Below are 20,966 nucleotides of genomic sequence, written 5' to 3'. Positions count from 1 at the left end.
GACACAAATAGCTGACAAAGCCAAGTGAGTCGACATGTGAAATTAGGACATGTTGATTGACCAGTGACCAGTGTGACTCCACGCATCAGACATGTCCTATTCTATAAAATGGTAAGATCTTCATTGCTTGCTACTATTCCCACTCTCATCTCTGCCTTTAGAATGTCTTCGACAGGACCCAGTCGCCAAGCACTCGCTAGAATTATCAATAATGTGGACACTGCTCCCTCACAGCGCAAACAATGTGAGCACCGTCCCTCGGAGAAGGCACTATATCAAGGTATGTCTGGTGTTTTATCTCATTTGTACAATCAGATCTGATTGTGTCTTGGAGTTTTCGTCACATAATGTCTCTCTGTCCCAAGCGCCGGTCGCCAGCGCACTGGATCTAAGGCCACGTTTCAGCAAGGTGCCTCCGCAAGTAAATACACCCTCTCGTGGTTGGCAAGAAGATGCCCTTACAAAGGTAAGACTGTCTGATGACTTCAGATTGTGGATGCTAACGGGTATGACTTGCAGGAGTCTGGCTTTGTTAATAGTACTAATCACACTCGCACACCCATCCATCACACATTGCCACCAAAAGCTCGATCTGAGAATACTGTAAGTGGGTTAATCTTGAGTTCAACTCTAAGTGTGCTGATTGATTGAAAGCCGCAGCGAAGACTCAGCACCGCTCGTGCAAAAGAGCTGATGCAACTTCGGCAGGCACAAAATGCACATACGGCCCCTATAGATGACACAGGCAACACTTCTGGGGAGAATGAGCAGCCTTATGGACTCGGAGATGGTGATGGCCAGGATACTGATGTCGATGAGTTTGACAGTGGGACCGCTTACATGGAGGATAACCATGTGTCTGATAATGAAGGTAAGTAGTGTTCCATCATTTGAATAGCATCTGAACATGTTAGTAGATTCACGCCACGACTCGGGCTATGTTTCATCTTCTAGCTACAAGGGTGATAGACCACACAATCACAAAAGGAAGCGCAATGCCAAGGATTTATCAGAATATTTTTTTTCCCCACAATCACATGAGCCACGATGTCCATGCAAAGTCCACAAGAGTAAGGGTCGTGTAGCAGCGCGTGACTATGAAGTTGCAGTCCAGCAACTCATCAAATTCGCCATTGGTGATTTTCATGGACGGCTCGCATCTCAGTACGCATACCCAGATCGCATGACTCAAGTGTTATGGGCCAAAGAAGCTTGGAAGGAGGCCTGCGTGTCGCATGACATTGAGATAGGATTCAATGGAGAGATAATACAGATGGTATGTGTTTTGTCTCTATTCATACAGCTGCCTAATCTTTCACTCGAGATCACCTGTCGCACGTCACATCTCACAGGTGAGGTGAAAGCTAAACTTCGCCCGCTTGCTGAGAGCATTTATGGGTTTGACTGCAGTACAAGAGAATCTGTCAAGTCTAAGAATCGCCAACTCGTGCAGGACCTCAAGGATAAATTTGGCCTGTGTTACCAGGTGAGTAGTAGGCAATATTCCTCATGTCATCACACTGACATTCAATTCAAAGGATCTTGGAGACAAAAAGAGCAATGTTCCTCGCAGTGGCCTCTTTTGGATGAGGTTGAATCAGAAGGGGGCCAATTTGATCTGGTACCAGAACAAGAGGGACGAAGGGATCATGTTTGATAAGTATTTCACACCATTTCCGATTCCTGCACTGGCCTTGTTATATACTGCAGTGAGTGACAAGCTTGGCTGGGGGCTATTAGGTTCACATGGTCGCTTTGTTGACTGCAGGCTGAGTGCTGTGTGGATGAATAGGCTGATGGAGAGTGCATCGACATCTGTTTTTCGAGCGGCGAGTACAAAGCTGTATATGACAAACACCTTGCCAATCTCAAGAGATTTCAAGTGCAAACGAAGGACCATGGCATACTTGATACGATACTCAAGGACATCAACAACAGCGGCAGGTGAGTCTTTTGAGAATTTTGTCATCATGAGTCTGACTCACACACTGCAGGTCGCATGCTAGAGTAGATCCGACCGACATTCCACAGGGAGGCTGCTTGTCCGACAACAAGATCAAGAACACCATTCGGGAGCACCAGCAACAGGGCGACAACACTGGGAACGAGAGTAATGATTCAGATGAGCTTGATGGTGGATTTGAAGATGATGAAAGCGAGCGCAGATAACAGCTTATTTTATTATGTTATAGTGCTATTGAATGGATGTTGCTATTGCTTCTATTTGTTCGAGTGCGGCAAAAAACAATCACTATGATCTAAGCTGGATGGTATGGTAGGCTATGTAGCACTACATAGCAAGACTACATAGTCAACATGCAAGGTACAGGACACAATATTGTGCAAAAAGTCAGGTAGCCTGTGGTATATAGCGCTATGTTGAGGGGGGGGTTGCAGCCTAGCAACATTTACTCCGTGGCTTCTGTAGCACTATGTTGCATATCACATTTTTGCTGATGTGGTGAGTCCTTACTCCATGTTCCAGGTGTCTATACTTAGTTCTCTTCATAGGATCAGCTGTTGCTGTTGAACACATTTTCTCCAGTGGTCGTGACACAGTTTCACTACGGCATGCAAGTCTCAAGCCTGAGACTATCAAAATGTTGATGCTCATGAAGGCAAGGCTTCGTTTGGGTCGTTTATAGTTGATTTACACTCCTTGTGTACCGTACTCTACTGTATACGTCCGTAAAATACTCCATACTGTACCATTTGCTTCATCCACCAGCAATGCCACGTATGGTATACGGGGAACCCATATACCATACCTTTACCATATGTGTATGGCCATCTACCGTCGACAGTACGGTGTGCAGCCCTACAGTACAGTAGCTGCAACAATGAGTGCAGATTCTTCATCATCAATCACTTTGTCTCTATGTCATTTTGCAATGCTTGATATTGATATAAAATGTCATTCCATGGACCTCTGGTTTGGTTTCTTGTACAGAATATCTGAATGTGTAACTTGAAAAATGATTTTCAAAGTCCAGTATATGATAGTCCACATTATTTTGCCTACAGGAAGTCACCCAATGTTCAATATTTTGCTTACAGATTATGGATTTAGCTCAACTAATTATAGCTCGGGCCACGGTGCCTAACATACTAAAACACTCAAAGCTGCAAATGACAATGCACCTAGATTAAATCTGGGGGTATTCGGAGTCCTATTGCCCGTCTTTCCACCATTTGAAGCCCCGATGGCTCCGATCAAATATCTCATTCAACATTTATATCATGGCTCATCTAACATTATCTAACACTTTAAACCCATACATATTAGAATATCAGAATGTCATCACCATCAACCGCGCCGTCATCATCACCCTACGGCATGGGGGGTCTTTGTGACATCACAGGCAACATTCCTGAACTCGCGGGTTCAATTTTCCAGACCAAAAACGCTGGGCACAAGCGAGAGATGCAGACGTATATGGTTGGAGGATTTTCCCGTTGTACTTGGTGGCAGGCACTGACTTTTTTGTTATAAGATGGCGCTCGATGGAATCAAAACAGAAGCTGATAAGCAGGACACACTGTTCACGAAATTATGCATCGAAACAGTGCATTCGAGCTACCTTGCGGCGCAGAATCGTGTGCGCCAGTACACCCAATTTTTGACACTCCTAAAGCGTGAGGAGGATGCATGGGCACAGAGGGCTAGCAGGGCGTGTTATCTAATGCCGGATTACAAGCCTGGCAGTCACTCATTCTAGAAGGAACACTCCAGTCTTTTAAACCTTTCTGTAGCAAACTTGAAGTTCATAGCCTCAAGACATTTTATCTTAGCAGGTGATCGCTTGTCTTGTTCTTTATGTTTCCATATATCGTACTACTCCGCTTATCTACATTCCGCTATCAACTATGTATTGGATCTGAACCCGACAATGTATCTCTTGCTTGCTCTCGGAAGTTATGCTTGACAAATGACTTGTCAGGAAAATTATTAAAACTGTATATGGCAATGTCTGAAAGAGGACTTGCGAAATCAAACTGTCGCACGCAGTATCATTGCCGCCTGCCTCAGGCTCAGGCTGAGCTTGAAGCCAAGTCAGATGCGTCTTTCTCAACTGCCTTGGCCCGGGATTGTGTTGCTTATCGTCGTCGTCTCAATGGTGCTCTGCGGTGCACCACATTGCTCTTGGGAGAGGGGTACAGATTTTCGCGGACTTAGCAGACACCGCTCGGTCTGCAAACACTTTCAGAAGGCAAGCACATTAGCTACGGAGAGAAGGCGAGACCGGGCAAGAGGGTCCATTCAAACCTTGCAAAAGTCCTCGCAGCTCACAACTACTAGTGGTACTGTTCCTAGTGTAAGTCTCTAACTTCATACCGTACTATTTACCCTACTAAACCCTCGTGTGACTCTCTTACCTCCCATCACAGCTTGGGCCGATCCAATTTACCAAGGATCGTTGCTTGAAACCCATAGCTCATTGCGAATCCGGGGTATCTACCAGTAGTAGCTTCGAGTCCGGGTCGTCACCTGGGCCTACTATCGCCCCAGGCAGCACTGCTCACGCTACTAATACTTCGACCTTTCAATTTCAAGACCCCCAAGTTATCGACGTTGCAATGGAGGACACTGGTGAACGGGCCCATAACATCCGAGGTGTGAAGCTTGTCATCGTCTTGTACATAGCACTCACCAATTTCAAGCCAATCTAGTTCTACATCCCTCACGACAGAACCTTGGGCCGATCCCAAGAAATTTTGAAGACATTCTACCTGCTGATGAAGACATCAACATTTCGGATGCTTCTTGGAATCCTCCCGCGACCGAAACTCAGAATCTGCCTCAGCGCAGAATCCAAAGAGTCCTTTTGACTCTACGGGATTCTCTTCAGACCGCGCTCAATGCCTTTGGACTTTATCGACAGTATCCTAGGCGGCCTTCCTTTGAGCCTGATAAATATATCCCGTCTTCGCTACTCGCTAAGTCCTGTCCAATGGCTACTGACGCACATTACGCCCAAAGGCCTGATACATCTCCCAAACCACCTCATCCCTTCCCCAATATGACCACCTACCGCCTCATGACTTGGATGAACTCTGGAAGTCATCATAAATCGGAGGCTGAGGTGTCGCGCCTGGTGAAAGATGTGATTCAAGCGGACGACTTTAATCCAAGGGACCTCGATGGATTTTCTGTGAGGAAGAGCTTACATGCATTAGACCACGACGATGACGGAGAAAAGGGGACTTGCGCTTTTCCAGATGACTGGTTAGAAGCTTATATCACTCTGGACATACCTACTAAGTCAAGAGATGACCCTTCCGAGTCGTTTACTGTTCCGGGGTTTCATTATCGACCGCTCCTAGGAGTCATCCGCTCCGTATTTACCGACGTCCAAGCTAACGCGTTCCACCTACTTCCTTTCAAGCGACTGTGGAAGGATCCTCTCGATGACAGCCATCAACGGGTATTCGATGAACTGTACACGTCTGACTCATGGCTACAGGCTCAGGATGACCTACAGCGGCAGCCGAGAGAACCGAATTGCACACTGGAGCGTGTTATTGCTGGACTCATGTTCTTCTCTGATGCGACTCATCTCGCAACCTTCAGAACGGCGAAGGCTTGGCCCCTTTACCTATACTTTGGAAATCTAACCAAGTACGCACGCTCAGCACCTAAATCTGGTGCATGTCATCTTATCGGGTTTCTACCTTCGGTACGTTAACAGTCTCCAGCTTCGTAGGCATCTCTCATGTTAGATTTTCAGCTTCCGGATAGTGTCAAGGATGTCCTCAGCAGCTTACCTCGGATATTGAAAACCGGGATAGCTGCTCTTCACACACATTGTCGGCGGGATTTATTTCATGCCTGTTGGAAACACTTACTGGACGCAGACTTCCTTGAAGCATACCGTCATGGAATTGTGTTACAGTGTCCGGATGGTATACTGAGACGAGTATTTCCACGCATATTTACTTACTCCGCAGATTATCCAGAAAAGTGCGTACTTTTTACTTTGTCTTCCTCATTGAAATAAAACTCAACTTCCTAGGGTTTTGATAGCAACAATAAAGGACATGGGATCTTGCCCGTGTCCGCGCTGCCTCATGCTGAAAGCCTCCTTCTATCTCCTGGGCCTGTTGAAAGATATGCGAAGTCGTATAGGTAACCTCCGAACTTACTGTCTGGACAGGGTAACAAGTGCCCGGGGGTTCATCTATGGGTTGGGAAATACCGTCGATGGTTCAAAGGTGCAGGCAACTCTGGGAGAAGGTTCATGGGTGCCGACGGTGGTGAGTACATCTGAATTCATCAGTGTTAGATTACTGCCTGACTTTCTACCAGAACGCTTTTGCAGAAAAACTGGGACATCTAGGATTCGACACCTTTCGCATGCTGGTGGTCGATTTCATGCATGAATGTGAGCTGGGCACCTGGAAGGCCTTTTTTACCCACCTCATCCGCCTACTCTATGCATGTCCGGGTGGTGAACACCTTGTCGCAACTCTTGACAACAGGTTCGTCCTTCACCTTTATTCTCCGTATTCATTTGATAAGTGATGACACTAAAACTAGATTTCGTCATGTTCCGTCATATGGTAATGGAATCATACGGACATTTTCAAACAACACTTCAGAAATGAAAAGACTCGCAGCGAGAGATTTTGAGGATATCCTACAGGTATGTCGCATTCATCGAGTTGAGTTGTAGACGTGCGCTGTTGACACCTATCTCAGTGCGCTATGCCAGTCTTCGAGGGGCTTTTCCCGGAAGGCCATGATGAGCTGGTACAATCTCTTTTGTACAGGTTTGCCTTATGGCACGCCCTGGCCAAATTAAGAATCCATTCCGACACTACGTTGTCAGTTTTAGAGGAGACCTTCAAGCAGCTCTCCCGTCAATTACGCAAGTTCCGAGACATTACCTGCGCTGCTTTCACTACCTTGGAGCTACCAAAAGAAAAAGCCGCTCGAGATCGCAAGGCCGCCCGTGAACGCTCATGTGCCAACAACCCAGACATTACGAGCAGCGGCCGAAAGACTAAGAAATTCAATTTGAGTACTTACAAATTTCACGCCATGGGCGATTATCTCCAGTCAATACGGCTCTTTGGAACCACAGACTCCTTTACCTCGCAAATTGTAGGTGGACGTCTGCTGTACTATTGTCTTCCCATCTTAATTTAATTTCGGGCAGGGAGAGTTGGTGCACAGAGCTTTGAAGGCCTTCTACCCATTAACAAATAAACTAGATACCCCAGCACAGCTCGCCAAGCATGAGCGTCGTCGTCGTGTCCTTCGGCGTGTCGCAGAGTCAGACCACAGTCTATACGCTAGCAAGCAGGTGCCGGTCGACTTGCCTGTAGGATTCAAAGATCACCACCACATACCGAAGAACTACAATAACCCACTCCATATCTTCACTTTTCTTCGAGATCATGGTGATGATCCGGCTGTAGCAGTAGGTCCTGGCTCCTCTTATTGTTCATATCGTTCATGATAAGGCGCAGGCGTTCATACCGAGGCTTAAGGATCATATACTATATCGTCTGCGAAAGTTAGACATCAGCCATTGCGACCACGTGTTCACGGATGACGAGCGCAATTCTGTCATAATATCAGACAGTAGACTATACTCAGTCCAGACCATGCAGGTATTTGATTCACCCCTTGAGTCTTGCTAGCCCACTCAGGTTAGAGTTCGCCCTCATAGGTCCATTACACAACCTATGACCTTCGACGGGAGTACGACACCGTCAATCCTCAGACACACTGTGATATTATGGTATTATCCGGTGAAACCAGGCCACAACATCCATATTGGTATGCCCGGGTTCTCGGCATCTATCATGTAGATGCATGGCTAAGCGTCGAAGCTACAATGAAACGACACCAAATTGAGGTTCTTTATGTTAGATGGATGGCACCCTTGGCAGACCACCGGTCAGGCATGCCTTGCGCTAAGCTGCCAAAGGTCGCTTTCGTTGACGAGTCCGACCACGATGCCTATGGCTGGCTTGATCCAGGTCAGGTCATCCGAAGTGCGCACCTTATTCCAGCTTTTGCCTCTGGGCGCGGAACCACCTCCCTTCGCTACGGAAAATCATTCGCTCGTCAGAGTGGTGACTTAGATGATTGGGAGGCATACTACGTTGGAATGTAAGTGCAACCTCCAATCCTGCTATCCTTACTCAAGCTGCAGCTCGCTCAGTTTTGTTGACCAGGATATGCTTATGCGTTATACACCTCATGGCATAGGGCATCCTACGGTCGTGCGGGAGATATTACGAAATTGCGCCAATGCGGAACTCATGGACAGCGCACCGTGCGAGCATAACATTCAACCCTGCGAGGCCGATGTTGAGCAAGGTGAGAGTGACGACGACGATGAAGAAGAAAGTGATGATGGTGACGATGACGATGATGGTGAGGAGTCCGATGTTCAGGATTCAGATGATCGGGAGATGGAAGATGGTGAAGGCGAGGAAGATGATTTCGTGTCCCTCTGATTCACTACGATCGTCGAAGCTCAATGTACCTGGTGCCACTTTAATAGGAGGACCGGTGATCTATTCTGTCCGGCTCTCAGGCCACTAGTACAAAGGTTTCACGCACTGAGCCTCGCTGTCAGGATATAAGAGCTATCTGATTTGATTCACTAGTACAGATTTGAGACGAATAGTGACTAGATAAAAGCAAGTCATAAGCTAAAGCGCCCTCAGATCGGAACAGACATGAGCCATGTACACCAACCCTGCAAATGTTGTGCGACATTGGACAATGAATTGAGGAGAGATCATATGATATGCATCAGCACATCTTGGTTATGCGTCAGCAGGAGATCCATTATGGAACAGGGAACCACATGCCTGGATATGTACAGTTCTCAACGACATCCATCACAGGCCGCTCTGCCGTCAAAACTAGCACCAGCGAGAGAAAGAGAACAGCATGAGTCACGATACGTGCATATGTCAAGGAGCTCGAAGGTGGTTCTCACTTGGTGTTCCCCGAGCGTGACTCGGAGTCGTGATGACAAAGCATATTGAAAGACATCTTTATAACAACCTAATGAGCCCCAATACGCCTATTTCATATCACTCACCAACTAGAAGCCGTGCCACGATATACGGTTAGAATGAGTGTACTAGTAGAGGACAATGAACGAGGCAGGAAAGTCCGTGCGTACTTGTTCAACTTGTATCACGTGACTAATGATGTAATACTGTACCCGCTACATGATTCAGCCAATTAAAGATTGTTTATCGTTTATCATTGCATAAGCATCAAAATATAGTTGTTCGACGACTTGAACAGCATTGAAGGACCCGCTATGTCAGATCTTCAAAGCATTCCGAGGACGAAAATGAGATCGATGACACCTCTTCAATATCGCAACTTTGTCATTTTGTTATTCTACTGACTATTGCAAAATTGAAATACCTCACTCGCACTACGCCCTGAAGGTTCAAACGCCTGTTCTGATTCGTCTGTACTCCGGCGCTTCATGAAGACTCTCAGGCTCAGGCTCATTCACTCCTGCTCTTCTCTGAGTTGAGTCTTTTGCACTCTGGCGCTGTCAGTGCATGTGGACTCTCGTCCTTCTCAACTCGGAGTCTCTTTCAAAGTCGTGTGCTCTGGCGTTGCATCTAGACTCTTGTTTATTCGGTATGTGATAACTACAACCTTCTAGACAATGCTAACCCGTGCGTAGATCTCCAAGGAGAACTCACCCTCAGCTCTGGAGCAAACTTTGGTCGTTGTGACGAAAAATTGGAGTTGATATCGACCATTTCCATATCCAACATATAACTAAAGCAAATATACCAACACACGCTCTATCCACATTATCTCGACTGCTAGCTGTTCCAGCTCTCACTCTGACAATCGCCGATCTGTTCAGACCTCTTTTGATCGATTTATGCGCCAGATGGCTTCACGACGATGACGATATCGAAGATGGGTTCATTGTGTTTCGTCTCCTCATTGAGCTTCATGAGGAGCTATATCCGTGCGCTTTCTTATCGCACTTGTGTTATTCGTCTCACGTCTGGCTGTAGATGCTTATATGCTTTCTTGCAAATACCATGTCTATCCAAGGGACCACTTGCTTTCATAGCTGCGGCTCCTTCCATTGCTGAAATTGAAACCATTCGTCTGCACCGCATGTTGTTTGTATATTATTGCCTTCTCCGCACTAGTCGTCTCCTTCTTAAGCATCTGCTATGGTGAAACGTTCAAGGCCGCTTTAGAAATGCCTATACACTTCCAGGTAACTTGATTTACTGTTGATTCTCTGCCTTGGCGTTACTAAGTCTTGATGCCAGCCGCTTCCAAATGCATTCGAATTGCACGGAGTCGACTTCCTGGTGTCATATGGTACAGGAATAACTTCGACATACAACGAGGATATGGCGTAGCATAAACGTATCTAACGCCCCTTACAAATTATTTAGCCTACGGACTCGACAATGTCGTATACGACAATTTGACTGGCACGCCCCCTGCTTTACTCTTGGTTCTCTTGTTTCTTTGTATCTGAATTTCCTGGTGGGAACTAGCGAATATACTCGATTTTTAAATTTTTCTGTGTCTTAACAGTTCGCTTGGAGAGGCCCTGAAAAAGCTGGAGAACCATCGCAAAAGTGGCGCTGGTGGCAGCATGTCACAATTTTGTTGCGAAGTCTGATGCTATTCTAGATTTTCTAACTGGTTCCAAAGGGCACGTCATATGGAAAGGTCTTGAACAGCATCTTAAATCAAAACATAAATCACGCAAAACTAGAACGATCGACGAGATTGAGAAAAGTGCGCTGCTGAGCCCTGCCTGCTGTGGTGACAGCATGTTATATTTTTGTTACGAAATGTAACAACATTCTATATCTGTTGACAAGTGCCAAATGCACCTCCCACAGCAAGGTCTTGGATTGTCTCCTAATTCTAACCATACATGACGAAAACCGAGAGCATCCGAGAGGTATGAGGGAGGTGCACTACCGTCCTGTGTTGATCTTCGTTGCCGCAGGTCACAACTTTGTTACAAAATCACACGCTATTCTACATTTGTTGACGAGTGATAAAGGCACCTCCCACGAGAATGTCTTGGATGAGATTATAAGGCAAAGCAAAAGTAAGACAAAATGACAATATTCAAAATGATTGCCACCAGTATACTACCACACCTCGTCGACTGCAATGCAGGAATGTCATCATATTGTTGTGCACTACTCATGTTACTCTAAATTTGCAGGCACTGATGGCTATGTATGTACAACTCAAATTTTTAACAGTATAGATGATCATATTTAGTAGAGCAGAATTATATTCTTCTACAGTTCGCACGGCTACAATATCAAGGTCTCATCAATTCACTGATGGCGGGCTGGCATTGCTGAAAATGGGTTCAAGTCGTCTGGTCTTGGCGGCGTATGTGAGAAGCTTCATGGCTGCCTTTTGTCGTTGAGTAAACTCTTGATGTCGCAGGCTCTCGTGGCGCATGGTCTTTCAACGATGTCTCTAACCATGATCTTATCTTATACAGCATCATATACACGCGTTTTACTATGTGTTAATAATATATACGAAATGGCCTGCTGTTCAGAGTATACGTACCGAATTTTTTCTGACTGCAAGAGCCTACCGAACAATGAGCAAGTTAGCCAACAGTTGAATCAAAAACTGACATGACTAGGGCGTCAAAAATAAGGTTGGCGGTGGGAGGGTTGTACTTTTTCAAGCCTCAGAAGTTCATTCCCACACTGGATTTATCTACAATTTTCAACATGCAAGGACAGGACGACTTTCAACTACGGTTGCAAGTTGCAACAATGATGCATCACAGGTGCGCTACTAATACTATCAACTTACGCCACGAACCTGTGTGTAGGCATCTTGCATGTAATTCAGCATCCTCTTATCTCCACGACCTGACTACCCGGTGATCAACACACAAGCTACTTCTCGTTTCCCATACAGCACCATTTGAGATCGGTGTGTCATCCCCGGACGGACTCTGGATGTTGCGAAGTTGAAAAGGATGATGGCACTGGCAGATGAAATTGGGTACTGAGCTAACGTTGCCCCAACTATTTTTTCTACATATTTGGGATTGATGGATACTCTTTTCTATTCGCTATAGGAAGGGTGATCACTGCGTAGAAATGTGGGGAGATGAGTTGGATTCGATTGATTCAGCGGCATTGGTAGGAAACATAGTGGCAGGATCCCCCTCCGTCTGCTACTGACTACTGATTAACGGGGAGATCAGGAATACGTGGCACATGGCACTTGAGACTTCGACTTGCATATCTGGCATCAAACACACGCCTTACGTTTGAGCGCTGAGCACCAGGCTTGCGCACACCTCATGGCATAATTTGCGTGATGAGCGATTGCAGTATCCAATAGTATCGGTGACTGATCGCCACAGTTTCAAATATAGCATCATCCCAGTCACTGGGTGCATACTAGTACGAATGTGCAGATAACGGCCACATACTACTCCCGCGATCAGATTGGAAAGAGGCTCAATCCATGAATGGTTTGCTACTGTGATGTCGAACCACAGACGGCGTTACGTTTCAAGTCCAGTGAGAGGAATTGTTGATCAAATTTGCTGTGCACTGATGTAATTCATTATGGTATATGAATTATAATTGGTAGATGACCTGCTAGTATTTAAAGGGCCTGAGCTGAACATCAAGCTGGGCAAGATACTCGCACCCTCATCCTCGATATACCCCAAAGAATCCACTTGCTATGGCTTCGAGAGGCATGCCACTGGATACTGCTGCTATATTTTCAACTGCGATGGAGGGAATCTTATATGGTGCGTATCACAATGGATCTGTCCGTCCCATTCCCACCAAGCTAGGGTTATTCAGGCTTTTCGGTCCTCATGTTTGTGGGTACCATGTGGGCATTGACACGCAAACGTCGTATGAAGGATATTAATCGCACAAATACTGCGGTGGCATTCATGCTGCTGATCCTGAGTACCGCAGTAAGTTTCTCGCCTCTTGCATCTGGTATCATCCAGTACTCAAATCTCCCGAGCACATGATAGTAGACATCGTTCGTCTCGAACAGGGTCTGGTCACCTATCGCGACACGTTTCCAGGGGGACCAGCGGCATTCTTTGCAGATGTTACCCAAATCACATTTGTGGTCAAGAATATAATGTATAGCTTGCAAACAATGCTTGGTGATGGAATGGTGGTGGGTTCAATTTCTATCCACCAGATTGCAACCCTCTTGCTTATGAAACGTCTTTTCCGGTCAAAGATTCATCGCTGTTACGTCGTCTGGCAATCTGTGTGGATTATTATTGTACCAAGTTTGTTGTGGATCGCTATGACAGGTCAGGTCACAATCATGCTCAGAAAGTCGTACCTCTGATGACCCTGCAAAGTGTGTGCCTTTTGTGCAGACTACAAACTTTCAAACGCGACTAGCGAGGCTGGAGACGTCTTCGCCAAACCAACTGGTCAATGGATTACGGCCTTCTATACCATGTCACTTGCAAGTAATTTATTGGCTTCAGGTGAGCACAAGTTTTACCTGAATACTCGAGGCCCGAGACAAATTTATTCAGGATTTCTGGCATATCGGATCTGGAGGATGGAACGCAATGTATCTGCAATTCGCACTTCAAATAGGTCCATGATGCCGATAGTGCGCGTACTTGCTGATGCCGCTATTCTGTACTCTGTGACGATCCTGACGGGATTAGTGTGTTTCGTCGAAGCTAATAACGGACAATATGTTATACTAGACATGGTAATTTCCACCGTCAACTCCTTTTTATCGAAAATAACCAAGCTTTGGCTACCTAGACTATGCCGATTATCTCTATTGCCTTTTACATGATTATTATCCGGATGGCAATGAAGACAACACGTTATGGTCACAACTCGACTATCGGGATGGGTACCGAGACGACACGAGAGATTTCACAACAATATCATATGAGGCGTATGCCAGTGGAGGTGCACATATCCCAGATCACGCACCAGGACGAAACCTCCAAATCGGCATGCTGAAAAATTAGTTTTGATCATCAACGTTTGGTATCGTACTGCTTCTGCGTGCTATTTGTATTTAACTTGTTGGATATGACTATATGTTTCATTCGCCAGGCTATCGTCAATGGATCGTTGAAAACGATAAGACCAGTATACGCACCAGTTCAGACCCTCAATTCTGTGCACTATTTTCCAATACCTGGATCGTGTCCGGCAGGAACCCATGTGAAATTGCTAAACAACTCAAGGACCAACAGATCGTTATGGCTGATCCTCGTGAGGTTTCCGTGTACCAAAAGGCGTCATTCCCACTGCTGTTGGGTTAAGTCTGGTTGACATCTTATGCCCGGCCAGGGCATCACTGAGCTTGTGGAACAAAACGGGCTCTCGGCAAGGCCGCTGCTCTCTCGAGTTATGTTTTATATCATGTTGCCCAGTGCTCTGCAGGGATGGATGCTTATATTGCTGGCACCACTTGCAATTACATGGCGCTTGATATCTCAGTCGGATAGCAAATGATGCTTCAAGTTTGCTTCAAGTTGGACGCTGATTGGATTCAGGTTTTAGCGCTGCCAACTTCCGTTTTAAAACTCAGCATGACCGACGGTGTCTCACACGTGTGAGGGAGTTACTTTAGAGAACTTCTGCCAAAGTGAAGGTTAATAAGACGAATTGTAAGAAAGTCACAGAACCGTTTCCCTGCATTCCATTCAGTGGCGCGTATGTAGGCTGAGTCAGAAACGTCGTTTCTGTGATAGGTTTGTCTTCAAGCTTCAAGGCTTTCGGCAATGGGCATATGGCCGATAATCATGATTAGCGCTTCAAGAATCATTCACCTTTGTATATACGCGACGTCTAAGAGAAGATGAGAGAGATAGAAAATAATATTCATTAGTTCGAGTCTGTGAGAGGAGTAGTCGTTGTTGAGGGAGAGACGTCTGAGGAGAGGTGTGAGTAGAACTTAGTGAATGAATATTACTTTCGATGAAGCCAGATGATACACGGTGCGTTGAGATCTAAGATAAACGAATCAATGGGAGGTTGCTTAGTTTAATTCGTTTTGTGTGTGGGAGGGTCTGGCTTTGCCGGACCAGTGCGTGAAGGCAGGGGTCTGGGCGAAGCGCGTGAATCCCGCGAAGTCCGAAATAAAGCAGCTTGTGCTCGGAGAGTATTTGGGATCGACGGAGACAAACCCTCGGAGCGTGTTGAGTCCGAAAAGTGCGTAGACCGGAGGGTCCGAAAGGAAACACTGATCCAGACCAAAACACACTAGAAGTAGCAGAAAGGGAGGTGGGTGGGTGCGAAAAATGAGAGAGCGACCGGCAAAAGAAGATGGGCGCAGAGAAGGAGAAGAGAATGCGGCGCCGATTCTCAGATCAAGTCCTTTTGACTGTGGTGAGCTCTGATGTGTGCTTCAGTAGGACAGAAGCACGTCAAACGCGAATCTTCATGTGACTGCTTACAAAGGCCATGTTTCGTGCGTCAACGCTCGCAGGCTCGCGATCCGCTTGAAACGGCCAACGTGTTGGCCATGCTTTGGTCAAGGGTATTTGGTTCACGCCAGAGATTCTCTTTTTCTCCCACTTACTTCTTACACCCTCACTTCCGAGTCGCTTACAGTAATCGTGATGAGCGAAGACCATAGACCAGATCCTCCTCCAGAAACCTGCGAGGCACCCGTTCGTGAAAACTCGGTATGTAGTCTCAAGGGCTTACTCAATGTACATTGGATGAACACTCATAGAATTCATCGCTGCTTCTGACGCTTTCTTGTCCAGAGCCGACCCCGTAGTCGAGTCAAGCAGACTATTCGGAAATTTGCATAAGGCGTGATCAAGAAACCTTCTGTGAGTAGGCTGCTAGCTTGCCTGATTCTGAATATGGCTGACATTGTGCAGAAACCCTTCAAGTGTCTCCGCAACCGCATTCCTGCGAACCAGAATGTAGACCTTCGAGATGCTTCAACCACTGTGGTCCAGAACATCGAAATGGAAGGGGCTTCAAGTCAGAAAATCGAGGTAAGCGCTTGACTTGCCTCTATTCTTACAACGACAACAAGCATCTTGCCACATCTCAGATTCCAAGTGAGGTGAGCACATGCCCATGAGGCAGGGTCGGACGAACAGCTCATACATCTATACAGGACCATTCTGGATACGAAGATTTGCGGTCCGCCACGATGGATGTACAAAGATTCATGCAAGTGTTTGGCAGCATGATATTGCACAGCACACCCCATCTGTATTTATCAGCACTCTCGTTCTCGCTCGTCAACTCTACGATGGCTACCAAATTCACGGCTAGGTTTCCGAATACCCTTCGTCTGGCATCCGGCCGCGATTTGAAGGTTGTTCAGGCCATAATCAGGGGTGACACTGACAGGGTTTTGTCAGTCTCGTTTTCACCGGATGGTACTCGCATCGCGTCTGGTTCAGAGGATAACACCGTGCGGCTGTGGAATGCAGCGACGGGACAGCCATTGGGTGAGCACTTGAAGGGGCACACTAGCCCAGTTCAGTCAGTCTGGTTCTCACCGGATGGTACTCGCATCGCGTCTGGTTCGGAGGATAACACCGTACGGCTTATGAAAGTATCGTCATTCCACAAGTTCACAGAGTCGGATACCTCTGCATCTCCATTGCATCGAAGTAACGCGTCTCCTCCTCAAGAATGTCGTATTACCCCAACCAACACTTTTAACCATCCCCCCATTTCCTTCTCGCCCTGCCTGACACACGCCCTGCCCAAACCCACTGACTTGCTTGAACCCACCTTTAATCATCGTTCTAATTCAACCCCTTTCTTGCTGCAGCCTGATGGATGGCTCATGGGACCCAAACATGAGCTCCTTTTCTGGGTACCTCCCGGGGCCGCTCCCCGACACCTGTTTTGTTCTCCTGACACTGCAATGGTGATTCCGAGAGGAAGCCTTGAGCTTGATTTGAGCTGCATGGCACATGGGGCGCGCTGGTCGAGTTGCCGAGATGCGTGAGTTTTTAATCTTTACCATATGTCCTCGCAGTTGCTAACATCAATCCCTCCAGCTCCACGTAACGATGATTTTATTGCTGCAATATTGAGCGTAGCCATTTGATTCTACAACTCCCTTGCTATGTATATTTAGCACCGATCCTGAATTTATGGTTGTCCGACTGAACGGTGCACTGAACAGCAGACTGCAATGCTGATCCGTAGCGAAAACTTATTTCATCAGAGACGCACTGAGACATCATGCTGATGTGTGACAGGTGCTTCGGTATCATCATCAATCTAGATCGAAGTGTATGTGATGAAGCGGCTCCAGCTCCGCACGTACAGAGATATAGGGACGTGCTGATCGACTCATTCTGACGAGATCTTTGAATTCAATAGCTCTTGCTTCCCAAATGTCGACGCAGCTTTCGAACTGATCGGGTGCTTCCTGGTAGACCTTCTAGACAAAACTAGGACACTAGCCACCGCGCTGGAGATGGTGAGTGACTCAGAGCCGATACGACGAAGACAAGAATCACATCGACGGAAAGATATATGTAGCACTAGTAGTACACAATACAACGACCTCAATAGTACTGTATCATACACAAAAACTGATAATCAATATTCAAAGTCTAATCAGCGAGACAGCAAGAAAATGCCAGAAGAACATCATGATGGCGGATCGACACTCTAACTATATACCTATGGAAGCTATCACACCGTGAAATCAGAAGAATGTAAACTCCAGGTACTGCAAGTGAGAATTTTCCCACTCCCTGCAGACTATGCAAACAACCATATTGAGAATGCTCTGCGCTATACGCTACTGCTAGTTTCCACATGGGCGCTCTCCTGGAAAACAATCATTGAAGTCATAGCGCTTGTTGTATCAGGGTCGGCCACGAGCTTGGCGTGATTTTCTCGAACGCTGAGGATGAGGCGTGGTCCCAGCACAGACAGCTGCGCTATCTCGAAGATTTGAGCGAAACCAATATAGATCTGAGTGTCCAGGGAATATATGTCCTATAGAAATGATGAATCATGGTCGCACGTAAAGGTCGATGAGAGATCAGCATACAATTGAGAGCGTCGAAGAGAATAAACCGATCTGGAAGCAAGAAGCAGCCAAAAAACTAGCACGTGCAAAACTTCAGCGGAGCAAGAACCACATTCACATTATGAGCTCACCTCGCAAAGTAAATAACATGAGTTTGTATTAACACCGTCAAACAGTCCCTGACAGGACCTGTTCTTGAGTCTCTTCGCAGTTCACGGAAGTGCTTTACAGCAATCCAGACCGCGAGACACAGTGCAATGACCTCCCATACAGTGCCAAGTATCCAAGTCATGGAAACAAGAAATATGGAATCTCCCGCATAGTCAATCATGCACTGATGTGTACCGGAGAGAAGGAGTTCTTCTGGTGCTTGTCGGTGAGCCTGATGCACTTGAACATTTCATACATAGTTAAAGTTTACCTGCTGAAATCTGCACCGTCATTATTGCAATGATCACTGCACTGGCAATTCTGATGGCCAGAAATATGACGACAAGAAATGTCAGCACCTTTCTAGATTGCTGATACATGACATGCAACCGAATTATCATGATGGCTTGCATGATGTTTCAGTCAAGTCAATATCACGAAAGTGTATAGCTCACCACCCAGTATTGCATTTACAATCTCACCCATCCAAGTAAGTACGTTGTATATGATAAGGCCTGATAAATTCAGCATTAATTATCAGCTTCGGAGGATCACAGGCTTGAAACAAACTCACAACTGTGGGAGTCGTTGTATCGAACCAACGAGTTGTTCAAAAATCTCACTCACCCCTACATTGTAGTTTAATTGTTTGCACGGGAATAGAAAGCAAGGCATCTGTGCCAAGTACTCACTGCATCTGTTGTCGAAATTGTTGGAACACTGACTGTATGCCGCTCGTCACAGGAAAGAAATAGAGCTCATGCGAAGAGACATACTCAAGACATTCATCCTGATTGCGAGAGATGGGTAATGAGCACAACACCGATGGCCTAAACGTCAAAACGAACGTACACAACAAATCCTATTGCAACATATCGTGCCTTGGATATGTCCGCGTCAGTACCACTTGCTAACCACGCTTAAAAACACAAGCTACGTACAACGAGATACAAAACAGTTATCAGGAACCAGCGTTGCTTCTGCCGCAAATTAGTTGTGGTATTTTCACATCGGTCTTTTGATGTGGAAGTCCGCTCACCCAAACCAGTTCCACCTATCAAATTATTGTCAGCGAGATAACTGCTCCTGTCATAGTGTCGACCTACCTCTTGTCCGAACGTTAGTCCTAAAAATCTCATAATGTCAGTGGTCTTTTCATATCCAATATTGCTCACCCCAATCGTACATTACCGCAGCACAGGCGGCAACTGCAAAACCGCAACCAAGGTTAACCGAATCATCACGGTCATCATGCGGCTGGCTCTGAACAAACCTATAAAATAGCTGATGATAAGATTCTCATTGACGGCTGGCCACCATATGGGGTCGTTCGAGACTAGGGTCATACTATTAGAGGATGGGAATGAGATAGCGGGGGACTTGATGGACGTTTAACGATCGCAATCGTGCTTGATATACCACCATCCAGTACTTACATCGCCGAAGTGAGATTTGAGGGATGAGCATCTGATTGATCAAAGAAAATCATGTAACCTAGTGACTCGCGGGAAGTGTTTGAACGCCACAAAAGACTGAACTGTTCGTGGTTATGGCAACGTGCCAGTGCGATGCGCACAGTGTTCTTGTACTCTAGCCAGGGCCCCATCTTGATGCAACGAAACCTCAGTCAGTACGTCATGGGGCCATTCACCAGCCAGGAAATGCGCCAGAATATCGCATTCTTGCAGTTTGGACCACACAGGACAGCTCTTGAAATATCTCAGCTTGCTCAATGCTCGGAGAGGACAGTATACAAGATGTCGCATACCTTGACCCAACTAGGGTGTAAAAGTGCCGATTGGTAGGCCCGGGGCCGAGTTTTGAAAAACATGTACTGCAATCTCATGTGCAACACAGTACTGTAATGACGTTTCAGCTCGGCTCATACCGAACTTCGCAGTCCGATGCCCCCATGTTACCGAAGATTGAAGCAATTCAACAGATCTGAAAACAGCGTCGGAAACGCAGCTTTAAACATCTCTTCCCTACGACCACTTTGCGTTCTCCGAGTCTACCAGTCATACATTGCGAAGGCCCTTCTCTTGCACTGTGTTTTATCTAACGATATAAAATATAGGCGTGGATCCAATGGGGGCCACATCTAGTACCCGGTACTCAACTGCTTTGGATCTTTCATTTTTGCCAGTGTTCTAGTATGATTACATGTGCCTATTTGACCTGTGTAACTACATATAAGGGAGCCACGAGTAAGTGCAAAACCGGCATGAGATATCGCTCAAGGACATATCGGTAGTATCGACGAGGATGAGCATCAACTTCTTAACTTTGTCGCTGCGCTGGCAGGGTCACTGCAGGTTTTGCCGAAATTTCTGCTATCTGACAGCCATAACAAATTCTACCGAATCGATCAGAATCGTACCCACAAGTATACGCAGAATATAAAAGCTGGCTGTCATCCTCCTGAGAGATATTCGAGATCCCCCACCAGAATATTCCGCCCAGAAAATGCATTTCTCCTTGCTCGCCATTGTTGTTGCTTTGACAGCATCTATGTCTGTCAGTGCATGCACAGCCCCCTTACATACTTGCACAAGACATACAGTTTGCTGCGGAGGCTTGGTTTGTTCATATGATTCTGACGTGAGTATTAGCATGTCGCCGGGTAACCAGGATTCAACTACATGACTCACCTCCACACCTTAGACTGGAGGTAACACCTGCCAGTCGCCATTTGGAAATTGAGCTGGCAGCCCGAGCGGCACATCACAACAGTGAGTCATGCTTCTACTTTCGCTTTGGTATTCTGATGGTGCAATACTTAGTTCGGAGCCAATCA

At 46.4% G+C, this 20,966-nt stretch overlaps 5 protein-coding genes across 5 annotated transcripts; 4 read left to right on the top strand and 1 right to left on the bottom strand.

Moving 5' to 3' along the window:
* Positions 1–211: 211 nt before the first annotated feature.
* On the top strand, positions 212–2,169 carry HD556DRAFT_1314035 (uncharacterized protein; the record flags this gene model as incomplete). Its single annotated transcript, XM_041300878.1, has 9 exons — positions 212–280; positions 335–466; positions 490–603; positions 655–871; positions 918–1,276; positions 1,304–1,486; positions 1,539–1,709; positions 1,793–1,944; positions 1,995–2,169. 9 exons carry the CDS (start codon positions 212–214, stop codon positions 2,167–2,169), a joined length of 1,572 nt encoding a protein of 523 aa, XP_041153252.1.
* Positions 2,170–3,295: 1,126 nt separating this feature from the next.
* Positions 3,296–3,719, top strand: HD556DRAFT_1314034 (uncharacterized protein; the record flags this gene model as incomplete). Its single annotated transcript, XM_041300877.1, has 2 exons — positions 3,296–3,439; positions 3,495–3,719. 2 exons carry the CDS (start codon positions 3,296–3,298, stop codon positions 3,717–3,719), a joined length of 369 nt encoding a protein of 122 aa, XP_041153251.1.
* Positions 3,720–12,733: 9,014 nt separating this feature from the next.
* Positions 12,734–14,153, top strand: HD556DRAFT_1456627 (uncharacterized protein; the record flags this gene model as incomplete). The annotated part of the gene is made up of 7 exons (XM_041308143.1): positions 12,734–12,791; positions 12,847–12,965; positions 13,019–13,180; positions 13,247–13,322; positions 13,374–13,505; positions 13,557–13,741; positions 13,798–14,153. 7 exons carry the CDS (start codon positions 12,737–12,739, stop codon positions 14,002–14,004), a joined length of 936 nt encoding a protein of 311 aa, XP_041153250.1. The 3' UTR covers positions 14,005–14,153.
* Positions 14,154–16,068: 1,915 nt separating this feature from the next.
* Positions 16,069–17,282, top strand: HD556DRAFT_96515 (WD40-repeat-containing domain protein). The gene is made up of 3 exons (XM_041312147.1): positions 16,069–16,974; positions 17,031–17,100; positions 17,159–17,282. Exons 1-2 carry the CDS (start codon positions 16,166–16,168, stop codon positions 17,038–17,040), a joined length of 819 nt encoding a protein of 272 aa, XP_041153249.1. The 5' UTR covers positions 16,069–16,165; the 3' UTR covers positions 17,041–17,100; positions 17,159–17,282.
* Positions 17,283–17,732: 450 nt separating this feature from the next.
* HD556DRAFT_96438 (uncharacterized protein) lies at positions 17,733–19,825 on the bottom strand. The gene is made up of 14 exons (XM_041312144.1): positions 19,606–19,825; positions 19,443–19,505; positions 19,345–19,377; positions 19,276–19,295; positions 19,209–19,223; positions 19,111–19,149; positions 19,022–19,050; positions 18,946–18,959; positions 18,858–18,893; positions 18,625–18,684; positions 18,441–18,575; positions 18,151–18,388; positions 18,041–18,095; positions 17,733–17,985 (listed from the first exon to the last, which is right to left on the bottom strand). Exons 1-14 carry the CDS (start codon positions 19,634–19,636, stop codon positions 17,779–17,781), a joined length of 975 nt encoding a protein of 324 aa, XP_041153248.1. The 5' UTR covers positions 19,637–19,825; the 3' UTR covers positions 17,733–17,778.
* Between the last annotated feature and the right edge of the window lie 1,141 nt (positions 19,826–20,966).

Source organism: Suillus plorans (genome assembly GCF_016647745.1).
Source record: "Suillus plorans strain S12 chromosome Unknown HD556scaffold_104, whole genome shotgun sequence".
NCBI lineage: Eukaryota > Fungi > Basidiomycota > Agaricomycetes > Boletales > Suillaceae > Suillus > Suillus plorans.
The sequence above is the reverse complement of the archived record's forward strand: the minus strand, read 5'-3'. Positions and strand labels throughout refer to the sequence as shown.